Here is a 26810-nt window from a genome sequence, read left to right on the forward strand (position 1 = left end):
ATAGAAAATAGTAATCCAGTTGCATGATCAGTCCTGACTTTTACTGCGCCTACACTATTCTTTGATGAATAAAAAAGACTTAACCATTGCTCACAAGAAACTGATGTTACTATGCTCCATGAAAAGGAAACAGAAAATGCAAGCTAAATGTATCAGTGCCTATTTACTCACAATTAACATTAACTTCTGAAAAATTGGGTGGACCAAATCATAGAAACACTTGCCAATATTATGCAATACAATTCAACAGCACCACAACCTACAGCCTCCAAAATGACCAAGCAGTTAAATCAACACCTCTCTAAAACAGTTTGGAGAAGAACTGAACAGGAGTTATTGCAGGACCGTTGCTGCCTTAGTTTTAGCTTAGAGCTTTTTAGCTTAGAGTACCTCATGCAAACTGCCAATTGAGTGTATTTATACTGTGTAGCTTCATGACACTTATTTCTTTAAACCCTTTTCATGGGACTTTCACAATGAATAATAAAGCAGAAGGTGTCTGGTACAACCTCATGTAGCTTCTGTGTGTACACAACAATTCTCACAAATTAGCATAACCTCACTGCCACCTAGCTAATCTTGGTAGAAAACCGCCCTCTGCCGGCTAAATTTTGAGTCGTTCAGCTTTCATTCAATTGTAAAATACAACAATGTGTTACCCAGTTTATATTTCACAACAACATTCAATCATAGAGCGTAGCTTCGTGCACAATAAGTAACAAAGTAGTCATTAATTAAGCAGTTTAACGGTTCAACAGTAGTTTCACGGTTTGAGTCGCTTACCTTCCATCTCTGACTCCATTTCCCGTGAGCCCTCAACCCGCAGCGGAATCTGTGACGCAAAATTTAGTCGACTGTCAAGCCACACAGCTGACCCAAACTGAGCTTATGGACGAAGTTAATCGATAAAACTGACATATACATTGATATCCAGGGTCTGCGGTCGTGTTTGGCGGCACCGAGTCCCTACGTCTGAAATGTATCTCTTACTTCACGCGTTCGAAACTTTGTTTTACCCGTTATTTAGTCGATTATCTTGTTCATAAACCAGCTACTGTTGCTGATGAAAAATAGTCCTAGCTAGCTCAAAATGACTCTCCCAGCTCTGCACAACACCGGCGTGCTATACAGAAGGATTCTGTCACAGTTTCCCCAGGACATCAGCTTAGCTTTTGCCTATGGCTCTGGCGTATTCAAACAGCATGGGACAAGCCAAGGTCAAATGGAGGTAGGAGACACCTGTCCTGCCAGTTTCCATACTGTCTGATTCTTTCTGACAAGGCACCATTTACAAAGACTTTATAAGATATAATGAATTAATCTTTATTAATGGTTAATGAATCGGTTAATGATGATTTACAGATTAGTTATTAGTCAGGAAGAACGATAACTTTTGGGTTGCCATGTTGTGGAAAATCCTCCTCCAACATGACACTTTGCTAGCATATGAATTCATTAGGGAGGCACCTCCAAGCGGTCAAGTTCATAAACGTTAGTAAGTCATCAACAAAGGGCTTCTCACTTGCTAATGAGTCATCTTGCACACAGTTATAGACGTTAGTAAGTTATTAGTGAAATTTATAAGGTGTCTCACTTTGGAATAAGACATCAGCAAAGGTTAGTCACCCATAAACGTTAAGAAATCATTAATAAGGGGTTCTACAATGATACATCGAGTCTATAGTTATAAATGTAAATACACTGTTTATAAGTGGATTTTGATTCTCCACAATCTGGCAACCCAAAAGTTGTTATAGTTAGCATCTTATAACAGCTATATAAAGCAGTATTAAATAATTAGTTAACCATTAATTAATTTACAAACCTTTAATATATTTTTCATTAGTACCTGACCTTGCACTGTAAGTCAACTGTACAGCATTCTTACAGTATACCCTTTCTAGACTAAACATGCTTCAATAAATAAAGACAGACTAATGGTCCATTTTCCAGAAAGGTTACACTTATCATGCTATACTTCCTGTCCTTTTTCTTGCAGTGTCCGACGTTACAAATGGTGAAAATTGCATGTTGTTAGTAACAAGGCTCACTATTAGTACATAAGGGGTGGGCAATGTGTTTGAATTGAATGTTGACACATTAATATGGATATTTGAAATCCACATCACTATATTCAAATGAGTATTTGAAATAAATAACCCTATATTAATTTTGGTAAGTTTCTGATATGCATCACAATATTCCATATATATTTTAGTAGTGTAAAATAATGAAGTTGTTTTTCTGTGCTCCATTGTTATGCATTACATCACACAAAACTTGTCACATGTGTGTAACAATAACCTCAATAACAATAAACTGAATAACTAATTTTGTTATTTTTTGTATTGCAGTTTGCTCAGTTACAGTTAATATGGACAATATTGCTATCTACTATTATATATTATTATATAATATAATATATAATAAGTAACCTATCACCACAATATGATCCCACTACAAGCTGATAAAAACAATAATATGTAAGAAGCTGTGTCCTAATTCATGGCTTAAGAAAATATTGTGTTCCCTATTGTTTTCAATTTGAACATGTACAGAAGAACATGCTGGACTTTGTGTTTGCGGTGGACGACCCGGTGACATGGCACACTATGAATCTGCTGCAAAACCGCAAACACTACTCCATCCTCAAGCTGTTTGGGCCCACGATGATCAGCTCCATACAAAATGAACACGGGGCTGCGGTATACTACAACACACTGGTGCCTGTGGATGGGAGGGTAAATGACATCTTTTTTTCTTATTCTAGCCTACTGAGTCAACATCTACTACATTTTTTCTTGATGAAACTGCCCAGTTCTCACTTTCTTCTTAAATCTCCTCAGTTCATGTTTAACCTGTTGTAGTTACTCACACTGTGTCTGCTTCTCAGAATTTACTTTTTTGTGTAGAGCTGATGGGACCAGGCCAACCTTGTCTCTAGGTAGAAAAGGGAATGTTAATTTAAAAAGAACATTGATTTTGTATTTCTAGAAGCAAATTAATAATTGTAGTAAAAGTAGTATGAAAATTGCCTTCTCCTAAAACTTAATATCTATATTCTATAATATGTCATTGTTTTTTGTCTGAACATAACTGTACATGTATGAACTACATATGTCTATGACCTTTCCCTCTTCCTTTCAGATAATCAAATATGGTGTCATTAGTACGGAGTCTCTAATAGATGACCTGATGCACTGGAAGACCTTGTACGTTGCTGGACGCCTTCACAAACCGGTCAGTATTATGATTAGACTGTGACTGAATCAATCAGAAGAACCAAGCAATCTAAAGCTACTTATTTTATTGTGGATTTATTTATTGTGCAAGCTATGAACGGTCAATCCAAGTATTTGGATGTGTAGAAACAGTGCAATGTATTTTTCAAAAATGGTTCACTACTTTTGCTTTTGCCCATCCCATACAGGTGAAAATGCTGGTGCAGAGTGAGAATGCGAAGCTCCGTGCTGCTCTGGTGGCGAACCTGAAGAGTACTGTGACGGCCTCCTTCCTCATGCTGCCAGAGAGCTTCACTGAGGAAGACCTATTCCTGCAGATAGCTGGCCTTTCTTATGCCGGTAAGTTACCCACACAACTACATAAACCTAAAAAAAAATGAAACAGATACACATGTATATCACACAGCGTGCAGTTATTCAAAGACAGCAGAGGAGATATCAAAGCCTGTTGTTAGCTTTTCTAACCTGTGTGGTTTAAAATCTAGTTTACTTTGTAGATACGCATGTACTATAGGCTCTATCATATTGGATTGTTATTTGCAATCTTAGAGAATGGCTCTAAGTAATTGGCCTATTGGTTCTAGTATGCAGAGACACAAAACTAACCTGTTTGATTTCTTCAGATGTAACGTAGGGAAATAGAAGCAAGTAAATCAATGCTAACCCTAAAAATGTTTACATACTGACAAGGTGAGTGTTGCCATGTAGCTTCCCCACACAACAGAGGTAGGAGGTAATGCCCTAATGAATGAGATAACAAGTATTTTAGCACTGTCAGGATTTTTCCACAAGAAACTGAACAGCAGAAGGAGTTTAATGTCTCAGACTTTGTTATTGCTATGGCACTACAACAAAGATGATAAACTGTAAAGCAGATATATTAACACTTAAATGAAAATATTTTGTCTTCGCCTCTGCAGGGGATTTCAGGATGGTGATTGGAGAAGACAAATCCAAGGTGGCCAACATCGTCAAAGACAACTTTCAGCACTTCAGGATTCTGTATAGCAATATCCTGAGGGACTGCCCTCAAGTGGTCTACAAACCTCAGCAAGGAAAACTTGAGGTAAGACATGGCAAACACACACAGCACAGCACGGACCTATTATTTATTATCTCATAGGATGCTCAAGCAACACAGCTCATCTTGGATATTATGTGCTGTACACATGTTGCATTACCCATAGACCAAAATGCTGTTTAATGTAAAAAAAACTTTAAACAAACTTAAATAAACTTTAACTTACTTCCTGTACAGTAGATTTTAGTGGATTTTCTTGTTACCTGTTTTCAATACAGTATATTTGGATTTGTATAGACTAAATGACATGAATACTCATTCCTCTGCAATTTTCTCAGTGTACAGTTTTGTTTTGACATTAGTTTTTTTTTTTTTAACTGTTTAACTGGCACCACACCCTGTTATACCAAGGAAATACTCGTCACCCCAGGCATCACACCATCCTGGAATAACATGTTTAGTAAGTTGTTAGGAGGAGCAGCTAAGAGCAAGGCACTGTGTTTCTATTGTTTGTGTCATATGTAAGTGAGTAATACCTTTTGCAATGAACAGTGCTTTGGGGAATTGTGCACTGTGAGCCCCGCATGTGAGAGATACACTTGTGCCCTTGTGCGTCATTAGGCAGTGCGGCAGAAGTCACACAAGCATGAACCAGCTGCAGACTGATGTGCAGTTGATTTGTACGCCTAGAATGTGTTTAAGTTCAGTCAGCATAATTTACCCCCCAAGCCAAACCCCTTTTCCTGAGTACACACAGTATAATACACTATCTTAGTTTTTATTTGTAGCACCACTATGTGGGGTGGATTTTAAGCTGCCCTGTGGAGTTTTCTTGGGAACACAAAAGTTATGTTTATAGTTACTGTTACTCACCAGAATGCATCCCTGAGGTCTAATAAAGATGTTGAATACTTTGCCTCCCTCATAAAGCATTTGCAAAGCGGATTTTTTTTTATTTGAAATCCTGTTTTGTCTACATCCAGGTTTACTAGCCGGCCCGCCTTTGCTGGCACATTGCTGCATCTGTTGCTGTGTTACTGCCACCTGTAGGTTAGCAAAATAGTGCATATGCCTGCGGATAGTGCTGCAGAGATGCCTCTGCCTACAAAACATATTCTTCATACATAAAGGACCATGGTACAAGACCCAACAAAAATCACATCATCAATTCATGTTGCAATCGTAATATCTGCCAAAATCACAATACGTTTTTTTTTTTTTTTTTTTGCATATTATTCAGACCTAGTTTTAATCAGCTAGGGTCCTAGAGCAAGGTTACATTCACACAGGATCTGGGTTCAAAAGTTGAACAGCTCTAACTGAGCTTACAATATTCCTTGGCTAGTGTTATAAATACTAGAAATTACAATAAATGACAATATTCTTGTGTACCTGCAGGTAGACAAAAGCCCAGAGGGCCAGTTTACCCAGCTGATGGCATTGCCACGTACCCTCCAGCAAAGGATCACAAAGCTGGTCGACCCGCCGGGGAAGAACCGAGACGTGGAGGAGATCCTGCTGCAGGTGGCTCAGGACCCGGACTGTGGAGCTGTCGTACAGCAAGGTACGGAGGAAAAAAAGGGCGGAGGGATAAAAAAATCACCTCCCATATGTTTCATTAAAATTCTATCAGTGAGACCTGAGATACAGTGCACAGTGGATGTACATATCAAGGCCAATATCATGTGTGGTGAATATTAGATAAAGTACCAACATACTAACACAGCCAGTGTATTGTCAAAAGTATCATCTTTCATCATCAAAGGATCATCTTTATATGGCAATATGCAAAAAAAAGTTTCTTGTCCAGATGGAGATTGGTGGATTGGATGGATGGATTAAATGGAAAACAATAAATTCTTTTTTTCTATGACCAAAGTTCTTCATTTTTAATATGCTTCCATAACATCACAGGAATAAAGATGAACATGACAAAATAAAGATATACACATATACGCACAGAAAATAAGCTGCAAGCATTTAGTTGTCCACTGTTTCCAGACCATTTGTCAAAATCAAACAACAGGGGTTGGAAGTCTACATCACCACTCCATCAGTTCCACCAATTTCCATTCCCTAATAAGGAGCTATCATCCCAGCTTGATGACTGTGTGGATCCACCTTGCCTGGGGTTCAGAGATGCCTGTTAGAGTCCCTCAGTACATTTAAGCTCGATCTCTGAGCCTTGGAACAGGAGCAGAAAACAATAAATTCTAAATGTATTCTGCGGGGGGAGATGTCCTTGTTAGTAGATTATACAGGCTCTGCCTGAAGCAGCAGTCATAAAATCATATTGCAGAGTGATGAGATATTAAATGTGTTTTTAATTGCGTGTTTGAACATCCTTTTGTTTTTCTTCAGGTATTTCATCTATTGTGAAATCCTCCAGTATAACACAGAGTATCAAAGGCATTGCTACAGCTGGTAAGAACTCTTTTCTTGTTCATTTGATATTGTGACAGAATCCTATGCTGTGTCTCTAATCGGATACTTCAGTCAGCACACTCACATGCAGAACACCGTGTACACACTAACTGGTGTAGTGTGTGAATTCCAACAGGGTCATGTCCAACAAAACCAACATACTAATGGCTTCTATCTGACATTGACACTGACAAAAGTATAGTGGTGGTTCGAGACTCGGCGGTGTCTGTCGTTTTACACTCAACTTTTTGAACATTTTGAGCTCACTATCCGGGTACTTAAAGTGCACTGCATGTCGCCATACTTGTCAGTGTGAACGCACTTAGGCATTCAAAACAGCAAGTGAATATGGAAGTACACAATTTGAGACACAGCACTAGATTAAAGGTTGTCAGGTTATGTTAATACTTTATAGGCTGATTTGGTGCATCCGATCCATTCAAGTAAATAGATAAAGATGGTATGATATTATGGGTGATACACTTCCTTTCTTACTGAGATTGTCACACGTGGAGATTGATGCCACTCTCATGTCTGACGCTAACTTTGCAGCTTCAAATGAGACACCTTTTAAACCTTCAACTGTGCATTGACAGCTGTTCTAATATGGACATCATTTTCTTTTAATTTGCTTGTTAACGTTCAGTGCACTGTGTGTCCTGGTCCCCCTCAGGCTTGTGGAAGACAGTGTCATACAGCTCCAAGAAACTAATGAAGATGTGGAAAGGTTGGAGAAGGAAGCCGTCTGTCTCCCAGATGTCGTGAACCAGCCTGTTCACCGGGAACCTGTTTGTCTTTCTAACTGTCAGTATGACAATCGACCTTCCATCACCTTTTTTTTTACCCTGACAAACTCTGGCTGGATCAAATGTCCACTAACCTGTGGTTGTGTCACTCCATAGTCTGTATGAATGGGATCACTGACCAGGTGGAAGGCTGTCTGAATAGTTTAGAATCACCTGTGCAACTGCCCTTTATCGTGCAATTCATAAAAGTTGTAGAATAATGGGTGACATTTTACGAGACAGACTGAATTATGGCTGACATTTCAGTGTAATACACACTGGACCTTTCTGGATGATGACACACACACACACAGAGTGACTGGTGAAGAGCTGCTAATTGGACTACACTGCAACAAGTACCACAAGTATAATGAAGAAATAATGAGTATTCTCATGTGGGTCATGCATGTGTCACATCTGTGTGTCATTCTCTATGTGAATAGTGCTACCTAGATGACAAGTGATGAGCAGCTAATATGGTGTAAAGTGAAGAAATCTTTATGAGCAATTTTCATCACTGTACTCAAAAAAGGAGGGCATTGATTGTTTCCTTTCAGCTGTGGACTAGTGTTACACACTCAAACACACACTTCTCTCTTGTCTCTCTTTGCCAAAGATCTCAAATCTGTCATCTCTTAACTCTTCTCGTGTTAAGAGTGTTCTTGATGGTGGCACCATTTCTCAGCCAGTGCTCATAAACTAAAGATATGGTCACACTTTCTTGAGAAGCTGTTAAGGAGGAGTCTGTCTAATTGTTATAAAGAAACTGGTACACCTCTCTGCCCCCAGTCGGTGCATCGATTGGTTCTTCACAAACATTTGCTGCAGTCTAATGCAGTTATAAAAGATGGGTTTAATAAATTTTTTCATATAACAGTGTGTCTGATCACTGTGTCTTCAGTACCAAGACTTTTTTAGTCTATAAAAACACAGAAATGGTAAGAAAAATAATGAAAACATACTATATATACATTGTTTTCACTAATTTATTTTGTCACAAAACACTGGATTTACAAGATAATTTAACAAAGTTTAATTGATATTGAGGGTAATTGATATGTCACTATGGCAGATTGAAGTGAAACATTCATTCTGAGGGTGAGATTTTGATTGGGAAGATGTTTATATTTTTATACAGCTGTATCACAGGCTTTTTTCACAGAGGACATTTTGACATGTTAAAACAGGAAAAGCCTGGGACACCAAAATGGAGCAAATCTGTCATTAATAAAGTCAGATACACCTTTTCCTGCTATAAGAAGTCAAAATATCAGCTGTGGTAACTTTACTATTTCTAATCAGATATTACATATTACAGATGACTAAATACACTTTGGCCATGGAGAAAAACATATGCAATAGAAGCACTAAACAAACATGGAACAAAGCAAATGAAGCATTCTTAATGTTTCTGAAAATTGTATGAAGATACCTATAAATGTATTTTTTTAATTCAAGAAAGAGGAGTCTAAATTTACATTTATGAATGTAGAATTTGGCCATTAAAAAAGATAAGGTTAATCATATTTGTTTTATTCTCTCCTTTCCCTCTTATAATATGAAATATCTAAGAGAACATATTAAAAAAACCAGGTCAGTACTGTGATAAAAGTACTTTGTTCCATCATATTACAGTCAGTAGTAGAGTCGCAAATTAAAATATCAATTACTTCCTGTCAATTGTTTTGTTTATCCACCTTTGTATTCACTACTGCATCATTAGTCATACTTGAAAATGTCATCAGCTATGGACACATGAATCATTTAAAGGCAGGCTGACATCACTTCCTCTAATATCTTTGCCTTATCGCCCTCCAGCAATCTACACAGCCTCTGTTTTTAATAATCTCTATGTACTTTGGGATTGTTTGCTGAGCACACGTGCTTTTCTTTGACACTTCTCAGGTCAACAATTTTCACAGCTCCACACACAGCCCAACTGTGCTGTTAGTGGTGGAAAATAACTAAGTACATTTACTCAAGTACAGTGGTTACGTACAGTTTTGAGGTGCTTGAACGTTACTTGATTGTGCTTCATCACACTAAAATGTTTGAGTCGCAAACCCAGTGACAGCAGCCTCACCTTCAGAGGATGTGATGCAACGCTTTATTATCATAATGTATGCTGATATCACTGCTCCAGTCCTCCACCAATCAGCGCGCTTCACTTTCACCACCTGCTAGGAACTGAATTCCATCATTCCAGGCATTCCTGCCTCCCTCCCTCCCTCCTCCTCCTCCTCCCTCCCTCCTCCTCCTCCTCCTCTTCCTCGTTTACAACCAAGTTTGCTCCGACAGCTCTGCTACTATTGTCTTCCCTCGTACTGGAGCGTCTGGCTGCGACTGTTTTTGTTTTATATCTCTGTGGAATATACTTTTTTTTTGTTTGAATTTACCTCTTGTGTGAACATTATCATACTGGAAGATACCAAAGTGGCGCTTGAAGGAGGTATGTGCTGCTAAACATGAAGTTGTGTGTGACTTGACATTGTTTCGGTTTTGTAGGATGAGAGTGTGCTCTTCATTTGTACTTGTACGGGTCAAACTCAGTCAGTCTGTCTGAAATATTCATCTTGTAAATGGGGACAGCGTGGAGAAGAAAGTGCTGGAATAACACCCGTCTAGATGTACGAAGGTGATAGCTGAAATTTCATTCACGATATGAAGCGGCACTGGCGGGTTCCCAAACTTTCTCATGTCAAGAAACCCCCCCTCCACTTTAGCCACATGCTGTCCTCCACGGATTTTGGACAAGTAGCTGTCTCTCTGTTGTGCTTTGAGTAAGGAGGAAATGAGAGGAGAGAGAGAAACCTAAAATCAAGTAGCCTACATCTCTTCTTCCCTTGAGCCAGTTTCAGGTCAGTGCCAGGCTTCCTGGATACCTCTTAAGGGAGAACTGATAAGGAAGCACTGACTCAGGCTGATATAAATACTATACACGGCTGGTGAGAATAAAAATGGAAGCACTTGCTTCTAATATCATTGGTTTCATTTTGCCCAAGTCGGTCTCAACACAGAAGTTTGTCGCATTTCTTCACGCGCACCACGCAGACGGTGAGTGTCAGAGCTGTAGGCAGAATAAACCTGACCTGTTCTGCATTTTATTTTGAAGTTTTCTCATTATATTCTCGCTCAAAACAGTGTTTTCCCGGAGAAATGAGGGAAAGGTATCTCAGGAATGCAGAAAGAGGGAAGAGAAGCGCGCTGGAGCGTTTTTTGTTTTTTTAAAAATCCACAAATACCTTTCATAGCACAGCCAGACTGAAGGCTCAACATTGTAGGACAAAAATCCTAAAAACGCTTATACAAAGTTAAAGACTGCTCAAACATCACTTGAAGGTCATGATGATAAAAGACTGTATGGAGTAATGAAACAACAGTGATGAGAAAAGTATACCCTTTAAAAGGAGCAATACAACAACTGGAAATCAAAGGTCCTGAATTCTTAACTCTACTTTGTTAAAAGTACAGAAGTTTTATCCGCTAAGTGTAGTTGTATCATTCTGCAGAATGGCCCTTAATGCGTCTTGTCATACACTCAATATTACACTGTTAATTTCAATAGTGATGTTGCATTATGGTGTGAGCAGCATTTAATGTTGTTGCTGGTCATGGAGCAAATTAGATCTGCAACAAGTAGGCAATTAGTGATGGACAGGAAATTAATTGTTAACTATTTTAATAATCAGAATCGTTTTAGTCATTCTTTTAGCAAGAATTGCAAAGTTTCTCTGGTTCCACCGTCTCAAATGTGAGAAATTTAATGATTTTCTTTGTTTATAGATAGAAGAAGATAGTAAACTGAATATGTTTGGGTTATGAACTGTTGGCCAGACAAAACAAGACTTCTGAAGACTGCAAATTTGCATCAGGTATATATTTCACTACTTTCTGGTAGACCAAACAATTAATCGAAGAATTGAGAAAATAATCAGAAGCCTAATTGATGAAGAAAATAATGGGTGGTTGCAGCCCACCAGTGAATTTGGGCAACTTTATAGTAGAGCTGAACAATATGTCCTGAAATCTGCATCACAATAAATTGTCACATTTGCCTCGCTTACAGTACCAACCATTTTCAAAAACACTAAAGTAAGTGGTATTTACTGTCTTGTACTGTTGTACTTTTTTATGTTTGTCTGCACCAATTAAAATATGACCAGTCAAATATTATAGACCTCTGGACCTGACTTAAGGCTAAATGTTTGATTGAATGTCTGGTTAGATGTAGGTGGTTATTGTAACCAGATTCAGTTCAATTACAGGATTTAGATTACTGCTGTGAGAGTTAATGCAGGTCAGTAAGAGATAGACAGTTTTTGTCATTCAATAAATTAGGTTTATCCAGCGCTACTGTAGGTACTGTTTCACCTGCAGCAATGCAGATGTTATAGGTATGATCATGTCTTTTGGTAATTCTTTATTCTGTGGGTTTGTTATTTCCCAACAGTATTTTGAAATTTTCCTGAAAACAAGGAAGTGGTTTGGTTTTAAATGCAGGAAAAATTGAGACAAAGATCTGAGATTAGAGTTTCAAATAAATTGGAATTTAGTCTGTTTATGTCTAAATGCACATTTCCCTCAGCCACAGGATACAAAAATACAGAAAAGGTGTTTGATAGGAAAATCTAAAAATGGTGGAAAAAAGGGAATGATATAGAATAATCTCATTTTGATATCTTTACTGGAAGTCAGGTGTCATATTGGCACTGTTATCAAAAAAAATGCAAATGATACCCTGCCCTTGTCTTCATAAAAATATTAATGACTTTATTCGTCATTTGAAACCTGTTAGACCTTGGAACAATTTTGAGGCTCTTGATGACGTGGCAGCCATCAAATTTTAATTCAGTTTCTGTATAAAATGCTACATAGAAAGCCAAGTCAACATTTTCAACACAGTGCTCTCTCCTCTGTCCCGCAGGCGTCCAAGCATGGAGACCCCACTGGATGTTCTGTCAAGAGCAGCATCATTTGTTCATGCGAATGAAGAAGAGAGTAAGTTTTCACACAGCACTATGGTTCCTCTTGTGTTTGTTGTCAGTAGAAGTGGAGTTGAGAGACATGTCTCCTCGACCTCCAACCTCCTCCCACCACCTCTGGGAGTCCGGTGCTGTGCTGTAAATAAGTGGATTGGGGACAAATTATTTTTATGATAAGAGTTGCGCTACAAATTGATGAAGTGCAACATTATGTTCAGCCATAAGCTTCAGCCGTGTTGTCCGACATAAGACAATAGGCGTCTTTGTGTTGTGTGTTGTAGTTGCAGATACATAGGCAAATAAGACCAACCGCACTCAACTGCCATCAGCACTGCTTTTTAACCAGCTGCTTGCTTGTGTTAACCTGCTTTCACTGATATCAGGGTCGGGTGTTTCTCTCTCTCTTTGCTGTTTCGCTGCCTCCTTCTCTGTCACTTTCATTCTCTGTCTCTAACTTTCTGGTTTTGTCACTGTCTCCTTGATCTCTGTCCATCTTCCTCTGTTTTTCAATCCCTTCTCAGTCTCCCTGCCTCAGTCTTTCTTCTCCTGCTCCATCTTCTACTGTCTTGTTCCTCCCTCCTTTCCTAATCATGTCTAAGGAGTTCTGGCGTCGCTGAAAAAAAAATTCCTTCCAAGATTAAGGAGAAATAGCCAGTCCTTCTCAGCAGGCCTCTCTGCAACCAGCAGACCTACAAGGACACTTAACATTCAGTGGATACCACTGATAATTGATCTGCACTGTTTGGAGGTGGCAGTTATGTTTTTAGTATTCTCTACATCAGCTTTGCACATCATGTGACAGGTATTTAATAATTCCTGTCTGGCTTTGCAGCACTTAGGCCTAATGAACTATTGTAGCGAGAAAAACCTCAGAGTGATAAGCAGGTGGATTTATTCATTTTTATGAATTTGTTTATGCTGTGAATGAATTTAAAGCTCCTACCAGGAGACTAGTTAAAATAAGGCTAAATGATGTACTGAATTCCATTAAGAAAAGCGTGTTTTTTAATTAAGTGCGCTGCTGTTAAGACCATTTCACATTGAGAGAACATACGCTCTAAGATTTCATGTTTCTAAAAGTTGCATAATACGTGTTAAACTTGGAGCATAGAGTGTATAAACAGGAAAATGTACTGTTAGATTATCACTTGTGTTCACTGGTGGACTGAGAGTTTGGGAATATTTAGCAAGAGTTTCAGCTGTAACGTCTCCCATGTCACCAGCGTGTTCCAATAATGCTTCGGCTTAAATGAGCTGAATATCAGCTTCCTTGCACTTCTGAGTAAAATGGCATGGGAGCTCTCCACTCCTCCTCCTCTGCTCCCTCGCTCCCCTGCAGTGTTTTTGTTTTTTCCGCTGCGCTGATGTCACTTTTTGTTGTGGGTCGTGCATGGCCTCTTTGTCCAAAGACAATGCACTCGACCTGTTTCTACAATAGCGCAGGAGAATTGGTTGAACCAGTGAGCTAGTCAACCGACCAGCTAGTCTTCCAAACTAACTAGGAGTCCGTCAGCCAACCAGGCCCAAGAGGCAGTTGAGTCAGTAAGATCTGCCTGCTTGTTTGCATGTATGACAAGCCTTTGTAATGCCTGTGCAACACTTGACACCAGAGCACTTGCCACAGAACAGGGAGAGGCTTGGGCCTGCCTTCACAACAGCCGCTCACACTCCGAGGGACTGAGTGGGGCTTGTCAGGGCCAGTGCTGCATAAAACTTGAAATGAAAAGCATTGTTCAATTTTTTTTCAAACCACACCCCTACAGATAACTCATCTCTTTGGGACATGGATTTCTCAGATAATTACACAAATGCTGTTTTTAGGGAAATGAAATTACAGCACATGAATAATGTATTGGTCCAAGGTCATGCTGCTTGGCTCTGAAATGAAAAATATACTACAGTAATATCTTGAAATAGAATTGTTGGCCTTGGCCCAGATCAATTAAGGCGGCTGAATTAAAAACTCTTTTAAAGAAAAACATTTGTTTTTATTAAAATGTGGTCATTCTTGACTGACTTTTTTTTTTTTTTTTTTTTAAAAACCTTTGGGATTTTTTATATGTTTACAAATTTGCAGCAGAAAAAAACACTTGTGAGACAGGTTGATAACAGCAACAGCTATTTACACAGCAGAAGGCGTCAGCCCACAGTTAGAAGCGTCTGAAATATCACAACCATAGACCTACATCTCTACTATACATTGCAAATTCAAATCAAGTCAGTTTTATTTAGATATCCCAAAATCACAAACTTGCCCCCAAGGGATTAACAGCCTTTACAACATCTGACCCACTATGCTTTGAGCCAGGATTTGGTTGAGAAAATTCTAGATAAATGTATTTACTGTAGAAATATAGAGAAGAAACTTCAAGGGGGATTAGACAGATGTGCAATAGGTATGTATATACACAGAGCAGACAGGTAGTAGTAGTAAAATTAGAATATCGAGAAAAAGAATGATGCAATTAGGTAAATCAAGTACAAACAAATACTGTCTTGATAGCAAAATATGATGTGTATCAAGTTAAATCTTCACCTGGCCAGTTGGGAGCAATTAAAACAAGTGTTGAGGTGAGGGGAACTGTAGAGTCAGTGATAATTCTCTGTGGGTTCATCATCACTATGAGTGACTTCTGTCACATTACACATAGTCATTTGATCCATTATTATAAAAATATTTATTATAGCTGGCGATCATAGATCAGTGACGATGTTGATTTAAGTCAAGGTTTTTGCATTTAGATCCAATAATGTGATATGATCTCGGAAGAAGAAAACACTTTCTCTCACACACAGATACATGCATGAACTTCAGCAGGGCCGATTTTTGCTTTCGGTGAACTCCCCCCTTCAGGTTGAAGGACAGGCTGTCTGCAAGCAACACTAATCACAGGTCTTGAGTCAAACAGTCCTGACCTTCAATATAGAGTAATTACACACTCACTAAAAAGGCAGTGAAGTAATCTGTGTATATTCAATGGTGAATGTGGGGAAATGCTTAATACTTGCCCTCACCCCTCCATAGCAATTTTGGTGGCTACTTGGATGATCTTGTGCTCCACCCATCCTGGAAGCAAACCTGTGTTTGAAATCAACCTTAAACAATCAGGACTGCACCACAGACTCGGCTGCAAGGACAGATCCAAATATTTTTGTTTGTATCTCAGTGTTTTTTTCTAAAATACAGCATTTTACATACATTTTTTGAGTAATTTCTTGGATCTTGGATGTTAGATCAGAGCCAGTCATTCCAAAGAGGGCCAGTAGTTTAGGGCTCTCCAGAAGAGATGAAATCTGGCCCTTTTGTTTTTGACAGGAACCACAACAAAAGAAGAATCAGTGCCAAGAGAAGGTGGTCGACTAAGATCTGTACAGTGCCCTCTGCTCTAGTTCTGTACACTGAAATACTGCTTGTTTGTTTGGAGAAAACACACACAATGACAGACACACACAAACAGAATCCCCCGTTGATTGTTATAGTTTCCATGGTTTGTTCAAACACCGGCAGTCTTTTCCTAGCTCTTAGGGCTTTTGGTTTTAGGGAAGCGGACCATAACAGCAGACGCTTCTATACTGTTTACTGTCATTCTTGCACTGAATAAGTCTCGAACAGATAATACAGGTGGTGGAGAAAAGAACAGGAACACCTTGCAGTATAACACATTCTGATGCAACAACACCAGAAACTGCAACCTATAAAATCATAGAGCTGATTCAACATCAGTCTCAACAAAAACTGAACATTCTCAGTTTAAATTGTCGTTTTCATTGCAAAGCTTTTGTATTGGATTGTTTGATTTTTGCCAGTTACTCATGTTATTTTTGCTGTCTCCTGTATAAATATGTGGTCTTGGGTGAATGTAAGTAAATATCTGATCCCCATTGTCTAAGTTGGCCTAACACTGCAGGGGTTAAATGTGGTCAACTTTGTCAGAACTGCGTCTTCCTTGAGCGTTAGATGGGTCGGCAATTTGATTCGAAATTTATCAATACACTCTTTGTTTTTTTTCTTGTTTTTGTCCTTATTTATTTATCTATTTTTCTTAAGCCGTGCTAGCTACATGGCTCTTTGTTTGTCTGTTGGTTGATTGGTTAGTTATTCAACCACTTTAGTCCAGACTGAATTACCTCAGCGACTATTTGATGGATTACCATGAAAACAGTAAGTAAAGCATCACAGAGCTGCTGGCATGGCTCTATGCTGTAAATCTTGTTTTCACATAAATTTAAACACATGACAAATCCTAAGAAGATTCACAAAGCTGCCTGTTGTTCAAAACTGAAATGAAACCTGAGATTTTCAGCCCTTTCGTTGTGTTTCTTGTTGGAGGGCATGTGTATAATTTTCATGGTCATAGATTGTATATTATGAAAGATGATTTTAATGTGGGGCAGGTAAACTGGAAATAAATCTAGTCATTATGGTCATGTAAGCTCCACACTGAGGTGGATCAGATTTGCAGAGGTAATATCATCCTGTCGTAGTCCTAATCTTTGGTGTCCACACTTAAAGTTACATTTGTAAAAACTTAAGTTTGGTTAATCAGACTTACAGGGTGGTAGTCCTCTCAGTAAATGAGCACTTGAGACTAGTCAGAGCTTGTTGGTGTTTGATGGTGTATACTCAGATGAACACTGAAAGTGAAATCTGAGACCTTGCATCATGGCACTTTGTCTAAACCTAACTTGAGGCGAACAGTATTCTAAGTGGGAGGTAATTTGACTGAACATTAATGCCTGTGGGTGGGATGGGTGGGGTTTTTGGGTGTGTTGAGCTTTTTCAGCAAGGAGTGGGTTTGCCCTCAAGCCTTTGCAAGTTTCTGACAGATCTCTCTGTAACCTGACACAGGGGTTAAACAACTAGACCTAATAGGGTAAGTGTACAGCAGCATAACTCCATCTCTGAAACTCATCTTCACTGCATGGCTCGTTAAGATGTTTAAAGGTTAAGAGAGCTTCAGTTTTCACACTTGATCTGGACCTTGAATTTCTTTGTAACTCAGCTAGTCACAACAAAAGAAAGTGTGTGTTGATGCAGTGTTGACAATTGATGATCAGTGTGAGCTCTCTTTTACATGCTCAAAACTTCCCAAACTGTGACTGATGTATCATGCACACTAGTGTCTTTTGTTCATTTAGCCTACATCTGGTTAACGATGTTAGAGGAATAGTTTGATACTTTCTGAAGTCTCTGCTAGTGAGTTGGCAACCTCACGATGACAAGACCCCAGGAAGTGACCGAGGTAATAGTCCAGGCCATGGTAGGTGGAGGTTTTTGGACAGAGCCAGTCTGTTTCCCCTTGTTTCCAGCCTTTACTCTACACAAAGATAAGCAAACTGTCTTTTGGCTGGAGCCTCATATGTATCCCACAGATATGAAAGTGCGATCGATCTTCTTATCTAACTCTCTGCAACAAAGCAAACACTGTAAGCCTATTTACTGCGATGTTGAACTATTCCTTTAACAAGACACTGCACTTGTGGTACTTTTACTACTTAAATATATTAAAAGTAGTAACTGTGAATATTAAACAAATACTTAAAGCCCAGTGACCTATTCTGATATAATATCACTTGTCTTGGTCCAGAGTGTGAGAACAGTGAAGTGAAGGTATTCAGATTCAGTGTTGACTCAAACACAGTAACATTTACTCTACTGTACTCTACATGCAGGCTCAGTCCTTTTGTTTTGTACCTGTGTTTTCCTGCAATATGAAGAACTTCATTTTTATTGTCTTTAAATGAAACACATCATTAGACAAGTTGCACGTGCCCCCACTGAACAAACTGCTTTGTGATTAAATTATCAGGCATGCACTAATCTCTCTGCTAAGTGACTGAGTGATTAGCTCACCAAAATTTATGACTAAAGGTTTATGGTAGAAGTCTGCAGCAAACATTACAGTCATGAACAAAACAGGGAGGAACATTGCATGCATAAAATTTTGCATTGTATACAGTAGCTTTTTATGTGTGTGTTCAAATTTGTGCCTGTGTGCAACAAAAATCAAAAAACTGAAGTGTATGCAAAGACTGTATTGTTTCAAACATCACCAGTGTTTTATTGTAGTTTTTCCTATCCGTTTTGCAGTCAGTGTCTGTTATCTGTTCATTGATAAATGGGATACTATGATGTCATTAAGTGTCAACACTTTCTGAGATATCACCTCCTATAAATGTGTGGGTCAAGGAGTCTGCAGTAGATAAGTATTGGTTATCAGCTAAGGTTTTATCGGTACCATAAAGATCTTATGGATGACTGAGTCAAAGTGATGTGCAGACAATGTACAGAGCACCACTTGTCCCATCTCCTGCATCCATGCACTTGTTCTCTCACACTCATTTTATCTCTTTTTTTTCTAATCACAAATAACATTTACAATATGTTAGGTAGGAATCCTGACATTAACTGTGACCGAGGCCTCAGAACTGGAGTATATTTGTCTGCTCATTGCTCCGTTGTGGTTAGGGTGGGTCAAATGACAAAGTATAAAAAGGGTTGCAATGTAATTAATCAAAGTCCAGCACTGTGATGGACAGAGTGGATTTCTCCTAATAATCATGGTATTCTGCTTCGTTAAGTAAAGAAGCCAAAAATGCTTTATTATCATGGCCTAATGATTAAAAACAACCTGTACTTTTGTACTTAAACAAAGCAGTGTGCCTTGATTTTACTTCAGGGGGGACCCATTCTCTTTCTTGTGGACTGTATTCTGTCACTGAGTGTGTGTGTGTTTTTTTTAATTATGTATTTAAATATGATTAGTTCCTCAATTCCAATCAACATCAAGCATGCCAAGTTTCCAAGGATATATTTAATGGCTTCTCTGTTTGAACTCTGTTGCAGTATCACAGTTTAAATGTGTCATCTGTGGAGAAGGAGGCATCATGTTTAATTATCTGTAAATCTTCTTTTTTTTTTTTTTTGATTTGGCAAACAACAAAATATTTTGCCCTTGCCTGGGCCTGGTCTGACAAAATTACATGTAGCTTACACACAGTAGCAAAATGGACCAAGTGATTATTTATTTATTTTGTTTTTATTTAAAAGAATGGGGCTGAAGACAAGCTTGTCACATGTTCATGTCACTGATCACTGGTGAGTCCTAATGCTGAAGGAGAGCTTGGTTTAAAGCTAAACTAGAGTAGAGAGAATTTCATGAAGGGCTCAGCCATGGTGTATGAAAACCTGGTTGGGTAAAGTGACAGCTTCCCAGTTTCCCCCCCCTTACCATCAGTCTGTCTTTTGTTGTCTTACCCTCCTCCCACGTCATCATTCTTTCGCTTCCCTCTGCAATTTTGCACATACACACGCACACACACACTCACACACAAACACAAAAACACATGCACACAGGCACTTACGTCACCGTCACTGCTTTGTTAGTGTCGTGGTTCAGCAGGCAGCCATTAAGACTAGAGGGGGCAAGGAGCCACCATGGCCACAAGGTCAAAGGTCAAGTGTCACAGGGTCACTATGCCAAGTCACGGGGTTAAATACAATCGACCCTTGTTTTGCCTCTGCAGACAGCATTTCGGTTTTTCACTTTGACTAAAGAATGTACTTACTTCCTTGTTTTTCCTCCACATGTACATTTACACACCAGTACCCATTGTACATTGTTCAGTGTTTTATTTTCTAAACAAAACATTTCTTCTTTTTTTTACTTGTGGAAAGACAGTTGTTCATTTTTTTTTAAATAGTTGTAGGTTAGAAAAGATGTGGTTTACTTGATTTACTTTCACCAATTTATGTTTAGATATAAACATTAAGTGATTTTTTTTTTTCCTCACAAATTTGATAAGGCACATTTAATTCCATTATGAGTATCATCCCTGCAAAATCCTGTGTTGGCCTGGGGAAGGTGTAGACAGCCTCATGCTACTCAGATAAACTTGTTGTCACCAGCTGCTTCTTTTCACCTGCCTGTGACACAATTCCCCTGTAATGGCATAAAGAGGAAGGAATAAGTTTGTATCACAAGTCATCCACCTTTTCTTGAGTTTCCCAGCCTCACTTGTACATCAAAGTCCTTAACAAGGCTTTGAGTAAAAGCAACTTTTCTTCATGTCGGCATCCAGACTGAAAATATTGAAGTAACATTTCGCTCTCTGTAAATGCCACGCTCACTGGTCACATACCAGCTCTGCTGTCTCATTGAGGCAACTTTCTCAGAGCTGTGCTGACCACACATACTTTACATTCCTCTCTTTTTGATAGCACTCGCCATAGTTACTTAGAATGACATGAAAAAGGATTCCACTGCTTCTCACAAAGAAAAAGTTAGCCTTTATAATGCAAAAAAAAAAAAAAGTATTATGGCTGAGACATACAGATTTGGGAAGGGTGGTTCGTAGTAATACCTGACAGTTTGTGAACCCGATCCTCTCAGAAAAGTATGTATTGTATTTGCAGCCTTGGCATTTAGTGATAAGGTTGTGTTGACGACGTCTGAGCATACCGAGGCTGTAATTCAGGCACAGATGCAGAAGATGAGTGGTGGTGGCACAGAGCCTGCTGTCCCATGGAGGAGGAGTCTTGGCCAATAAATGATAAGCCCCTTGGGTCAGTTTGCCAGCGGTTAATTGTTAGCATGGCAAGAATGTTGTCATAGGTCCCACTGGTCAATAGAGGCAGCGATCATTTTCCATTACCAGAAATAAGATCTGTTTGTGATATATTTGAAAGGCTTAATCTTCCTTTAATTAGCAACAAAATAGAAATTAAACAACCTCAGTGTCAAAGTTGGATAACATATTTGGATGCATGCGTTTTTCTGAATTTTAGTTTGAAAGAGTGATTGTTCTGTTGAAAGCTGCTCTGCACAAGGAAAACGTGCACATTTCTTGTTCCTAAGTCTCATCCTGCTGCTCAGATTTGCATCTTGCAATCAGATCCGAGTTGTGTCAGTTGTATACTTGTAAAAACACACTGTGGACACCCAACCTCACATCGCCAGAATGTGAGAGTGCAACAACCTTATGTTTATTTTGTTTATGTTGTAAACAAAATTTGGCAGGGAAGTGGGAGGCGAGGAGTGTAGGAGACTGCTCGAAGGACAGACAAGGCTCAAGATGGATATTTGACAAAGGCTGCCGAGGTCTGTTATTGCATTATAAGAGAGGAGCTTTGTTAAATCAATAGGGCAAGAAGTGCAGACAGTATGAGAGAAGAAAACTCAAAGAGGAGAGGAAAAAAGAGCAAATAGACAGCAGGTCAGTTTGAGAGAGGAGATGGAGAGTTTGCTCAAATGGCAAAAGAGAAGCAGGTCAGATGGGCTTTAAGGGAGAGTAGGTCACTCATGACTTACAGTAGATGTCTTGGCTGCAAAAGAACACTTTATACAGGCCACAGCTGGCTGATCTTGTTTCTGTCACTGCAGATTGTGGAACATTAGTGAGAAATCATAATGATTGTTGATAACAGTACACAGGTGATCTGGTTCCTACTTAGCAGCACTACTACTGCATGTGACATTAGAGTTATGAAACTCATTCCCAGCATAAACCTTAGAACATCTCAAACTGCTGTAAAATGTCAAAACAGTGGGTCGACATTGATTAAAACGGCACAGATGCTTTCACTTGGCAGAGGTTGCAGCTATCAATAATCTGTGATACCAAGCTCGCACAAGGCATAGAGATGTTTACATCAGTGGGCTTCCTATGGTTAAGACATGTAGTTGACCATATAGCCACAATGTCTAAAGTTTGGTTCCAAACGGGGATCTTTGTCATAACCCCCCCCTCTCCAAATATATATTTTGTCTGACCCTGAGCCAGCTATGCATATTTTATACAGATTCATTATATAGAGTTAAAACGTGTCAGAATTATACCACTCTTGTATCTTAGGAGGCACAAACTGAGTAATGGTTGAAATTGAACACACCCACAGCAAGTGACATGTGAGGGAACACAAAGGTGGGAAATGACAGAACGGCTTTGCTTCCACACAATCACCTGTTGTTGTCATTGTTTTGGTACAGCAACCTGATATTTCCTCCTCTGTGGGTGAATGGTGAGGATATTGTCATCCAAACACTCCCAGAAACCTTCTGTAATGGTTTCTTGTTGCAGCTCTGTAATTCTGCCCCTGAATCCTCCGAAAAGGTGAATGTCTTCACAGAAAGCTTTAGTTTCTGTTCCCTTCCATATGGGGGTTTGTAAATTTGTGATTGGTTAAAAACTGTGGAACACCAACTCATAGGATCATAACTTGAAATACAGGTCTGTCAGGTGTCTGTAGACATTAAACCTGTAATCAAACCTTTTGCAGCCTCAAGGTTTGTAGAAAAGTCACAGTTAAGTTACCGCCCTGATACCAAGACCTGAGACAAAAAATGTCAAGGGGATAAACCATTTCAATCCATTATGTCACCATGTAAACAAAGCCAGTAATGATGTGATGGTATTTCAACAGAAGGTGCCATAAAGTAATTGAGGACTTGACCTTTGATCTCTGCCAGTGAGACTTGTTCTACCACCCTGAAATATTAAGATCGTGTTTACAGATCCCAACATTTTTCTTCTTTTATTCATTTTCAGCGAGGCATAAAGACCATTTCAAAAGATAAGTAAATAAACAGAGACTGAAATCAAGTTGGAAAGCAGGAAAGGTGAGGAAAGTGAAAGCAATTCACCTTTTCTTTTTTTGTGTGTTTTTTTTACATCATCTTATGGTCTTTTTTTTTCTGTCTGTGTATATGTCACAACACTGCAGTGGGTTAATAAAGCATGAGGATGAATCACCACCTGGCCTGTGCTGTGTTGTTATCCTGACACACCCACTCCCTGGAGAAGCCCAGACCTGTTCCAAAAGAGACACACAACACCGCAGGAGATTAAGTAGGGCTGGTAGTGCCTTGTCCTGATAGATTAGACAAATAAATAGCAACCAGGAAGCACGGGGGTTGGTGAGAGGAAAGAAGAATGATGGGTTGCAGTGAATGAAAGATGGGTGTGCGGGGGGATGTACATGTGGATCATTTACCCCATTTTAGTTAGAAACGAAATTATTACTGAGCATAATTCAAACCTGATTACCGGCATCTAACTTTAGAACATACTTGGTGAATGGAGGATTTCATAAACCAGCCACCAATTGTTCATTGATGTAATTAAGGTTTAGTAGCATTGATTGATTCTTTCCCACAAAAGTTTACATGTAATGATGTAGATTCCTATGCTTTTTCTAACAAGGACAATGCCACAGCCTGCCTTTTCCTACAGCTGACATAATTGTCAATCATCAGCCCTCACAGCGAGCATTTTACTTTGACACTTGTGAGTCATGCTGAAGAAAACAAGCTGGGGAACCATGTGGGAAGAAAAGGTTATTACCACAGCAGGCTAAGTTATGTGTAAGAACTTGTCCCTATGGAAGAAAGAGGTGGAATTTCACCAATTTGTTGTGTAACCATTAATCTCCTTAGTATACTTATTCAATCTTACAGCCTGCCAGGCCAGAACAAAGACGCTGTGTTTGCCTTTATAAGTAAATTCTAAGTCAGGTTTTTGTGGTAGCTGCAAGACAAATGTGTATGTTAAAGTACACACAGCCTAGAATATTAGGGAATATGTTACATTGATGTGCACAGTACAGACTAAGTTAATTGTTAAATAGGACATGAAGCACTTTGTAGAACAAATGATAATGATGATGATCAGTGTTAAAATGACATGGTCATTTTGTTTATGATGACTTTATTAGTATAAAGAGATTTAATAGAGTTTTTAGAATAAAAGGTTGCAGTCATCCTCAGTCCATTACCAAGATTTCAAATTTAACACATGAAAGGCACAAAGTCTTGGCAAAAATGTCAAGAGTCCATTTTAGGCAATTGAGGAATCGAAGCACTCAATGTTACATTTTAGTCTTTTTTGACAGTCTTAATAGTCCAAAAAAGGTTTTTGGAGAGCCATTAAGTATTTATCTTGCTGTAGAGGCTTCAGTGAGCTGGCTCCAAGTATTGTCAAGGACTTGGTTAAAATGTGTGACAGATCTGCTCTGTTGAATTGTTCAAATTTTGTATCCTGTTTCTCTCAGTTTTTACTCAGGCTACTAACTCACTGCCTGGGGATGCTGATAAAGTTATAAAATAAAACCATTTTTTGTTACTGAGGTACATGCAGCCTAGACACAAGACAAACTTTTCGCCCTGATATTTAGATTTTCTAAAAATGGTGCTCTGGTTTGAATTGTTTTACATTTTAACCTTACTCTATTTACCGTATTTACCAAAGAAATTTGTTAGATGTTAGATCAGCCTACGTCAACCTTCTGTTAAAAGGTGGAGATATCTGTCTGGGTAATTTCTTAGCTTGTAATTCAAGTAAAAACTTTATCATAGTCATAGTAATGGTTAAATATATAACTATAACACATACTCATTGTAAACCAACATTACAGATTTTTTTTCCTGTGAAAATAATACTTCTAATTGCTCTGTTTTATCTAAATTAGGCAAAAATCTATTATTTAAAAGCTGATTCGATCTTTTGTTTTCCACCTCTGGCTGTAATGATAGGCAGTTATTTAAAGTCAAGTGACATATCCATTGTCTGTTAGTAAATGGCCATAGGGGGGCACTAGTCTGTTTTTCATCCTGCAGTGAAAAGAATGACTTCTTTTCTCCATCAGCCTGAAAATGTGTCCAAATGTCAGTGTTGTGGAAGACACTGTGTGCATATTTGGATTGTACTTGCCACCTGAACTAGTTGAGCTGTCTTATTTCGGCTTTGTAGTTTAAAACAAGGCAATATTTCCCAAAAAGTTGTGACACTGCAGAACTTTGTAATGCTGACAAAAATTTTTTATTTTTGCCTCTTGAAACAACATTGTACATAATACAATACATAATCCAATATAAACTAAGCTATAGTGAGCAAAGTTCAGTTTCAGTGCCTTTTACTTTTTAGATGTACATTTATGTAGTTTAAGCCTGTTTTGTAACATGAAGCAGCAGCTGTAGTAGCTGCAGTAGTGCTGAATGGACTCTCTGTCTAAACTCAGCCTTGTTATATGTGAAACTGGAAACAATGGCCGTCCAATGAGACAAGAACCATGTTCCTTAGTTCTGAGCCAGCATGAGAGGGGGAGGCTGGGAGGGAGGAGGGGAGAGGCCATTGTGTGTATGTGTGTGTACAAGAAAGAAGGGGGGAGGTGTCTAGAATGATGTGTGTTTGTGGAGCAGGGTAGAGTGGGTGTATGAGTGTTTTTTTTGTTTGTTTTTTTGTTTTTTTATGGATGCATAGCCTACACACTGTGTTTGTGTTTGTTTTGTAGTTGTGGCTTGTGCATGTGAATGAGAGAGGGGGTGAGAGACGGGGGGTAAATTCCTCCGTATAATTAGTCTGTTAATCCAGTTTTGAGCGATGCTTGAAGTTAAGAGAGGCCTATGTAGTGAGACAGAGGTCAGCGAAGCAGCCGTGACTTTGGGGTTGAATAAGGGCTCAGCCAACCAGCTGATAAATGTAGTCTACAGCATGGAACCCAGGAAAGGGAAGTAAATCCACCTGCTTGAAAGCTTTATCTCTTCCTTTAGATGTCTTACAAGAGTTGGGGTACAAGACTGGAAAAAGGCTATTCCATTTTTGCCACAGTTTGTGTGGCATTGAAAATATATTTCATTTTTACTTCAAAACTGGATAATTTGTACTTATTGAGTTTGCAATAACAGCTCACAGGTATTTCGTTTTTTGTCTGAACCTGTCACGATGTTGCTCATTTCCGTGTCTGTGAGTTTGCGGGTGATGTGTCACAGCTCCACCCTGCTCATTAGTGTCCCAGTCAGATACCCTGAGGAAGTTGCTCTCTTCTCTTTCCACAAAAACCTTGTCATGCGATGACAGTAATATGAACATCATATTCACATTCTATTCATCTATGATGCCCATACTTATTTCCTCTTTTCATCCAATTTCCCATCTGTTGAGGACAAATCCTGGGTCTAGCCCTTCTACGGGCACCAGGGGGCAGAAGAGAGCCACACTGGGTGTGAGGAGACCTCACTGGGCCTTGAATAACTTTTATCCATTAAAATCAACACGGTGAAGCTTGTTTTTCCTTCCATTTGTACAACAACTACAGGCAAATGACAAACATGTTCTCATATTGCATTTAGAATGTTTACACTACCTTCTTGCGAATAAAAAGTCTGTTTATATTATTTTAGGACTGCCTTATCAATTAATCTGATGATTATTTTTTATGAATTGTTTAGTCTATTTAAAGAAAAGGTTTATAAGCAGAATCAGTAAGTATAAAGAGAAGCATAGTTACCCTCCTGGCTCTTTTTTGTCACTGTGATTATGATTTTTATGTTTTTACTGTACCTTTTTTCTGTCTTTTCCT

At 38.9% G+C, this 26810-nt stretch overlaps 2 protein-coding genes across 4 annotated transcripts in view; both read left to right on the forward strand.

Moving 5' to 3' along the window:
- Positions 1 to 862: 862 nt before the first annotated feature.
- tamm41 (TAM41 mitochondrial translocator assembly and maintenance homolog) lies at positions 863 to 8388 on the forward strand. 2 transcript variants are annotated; one of them, XM_022748288.1, is made up of 9 exons: positions 863 to 1228; positions 2000 to 2017; positions 2559 to 2741; positions 3148 to 3240; positions 3431 to 3581; positions 4163 to 4308; positions 5662 to 5827; positions 6625 to 6687; positions 7361 to 8388. In XM_022748288.1, exons 1-9 carry the CDS (start codon positions 1091 to 1093, stop codon positions 7450 to 7452), a joined length of 1050 nt encoding a protein of 349 aa, XP_022604009.1. In that variant the 5' UTR covers positions 863 to 1090; the 3' UTR covers positions 7453 to 8388. The 2 variants fall into 2 exon arrangements, with proteins under 2 accessions (XP_022604009.1, XP_022604010.1); XM_022748289.1 differs by lacking the exon at positions 2000 to 2017 and having other exon boundaries at positions 7361 to 8387.
- Positions 8389 to 9802: 1414 nt separating this feature from the next.
- vgll4 (vestigial like family member 4) overlaps positions 9803 to 26810 on the forward strand; it is a 41428-nt gene continuing 24420 nt past the window's right edge. The window contains exons 1-2 of one of the 2 annotated variants that reach the window (XM_022748262.1): positions 9803 to 9921; positions 12397 to 12470. In XM_022748262.1, the coding sequence (XP_022603983.1) occupies positions 12407 to 12470 (64 nt within the window). In that variant the 5' untranslated portion in view covers positions 9803 to 9921; positions 12397 to 12406. Of the gene's footprint in view, positions 9922 to 11302; positions 11345 to 12396; positions 12471 to 26810 lie in introns of those variants that run through there. The other variant, XM_022748263.1, reaches the window with a different exon arrangement.

Source organism: Seriola dumerili, unplaced genomic scaffold (genome assembly GCF_002260705.1).
Source record: "Seriola dumerili isolate Sdu_G_001 unplaced genomic scaffold, Sdu_1.0 BDQW01000121.1, whole genome shotgun sequence".
NCBI classification, from domain to species: Eukaryota; Metazoa; Chordata; class Actinopteri; order Carangiformes; family Carangidae; genus Seriola; species Seriola dumerili.

Coding starts and splice junctions, on each gene's coding strand:
- tamm41 (XM_022748288.1), top strand. CDS start 1,091: ATGACTCTCCCAGCTCTGCACAACACCGGCGTGCTATACAGAAGGATT. Junction 3,582..4,162: donor AGCTGGCCTTTCTTATGCCG/GTAAGTTACCCA, acceptor TCGCCTCTGCAG/GGGATTTCAGGATGGTGATT. Junction 4,309..5,661: donor CTCAGCAAGGAAAACTTGAG/GTAAGACATGGC, acceptor GTGTACCTGCAG/GTAGACAAAAGCCCAGAGGG.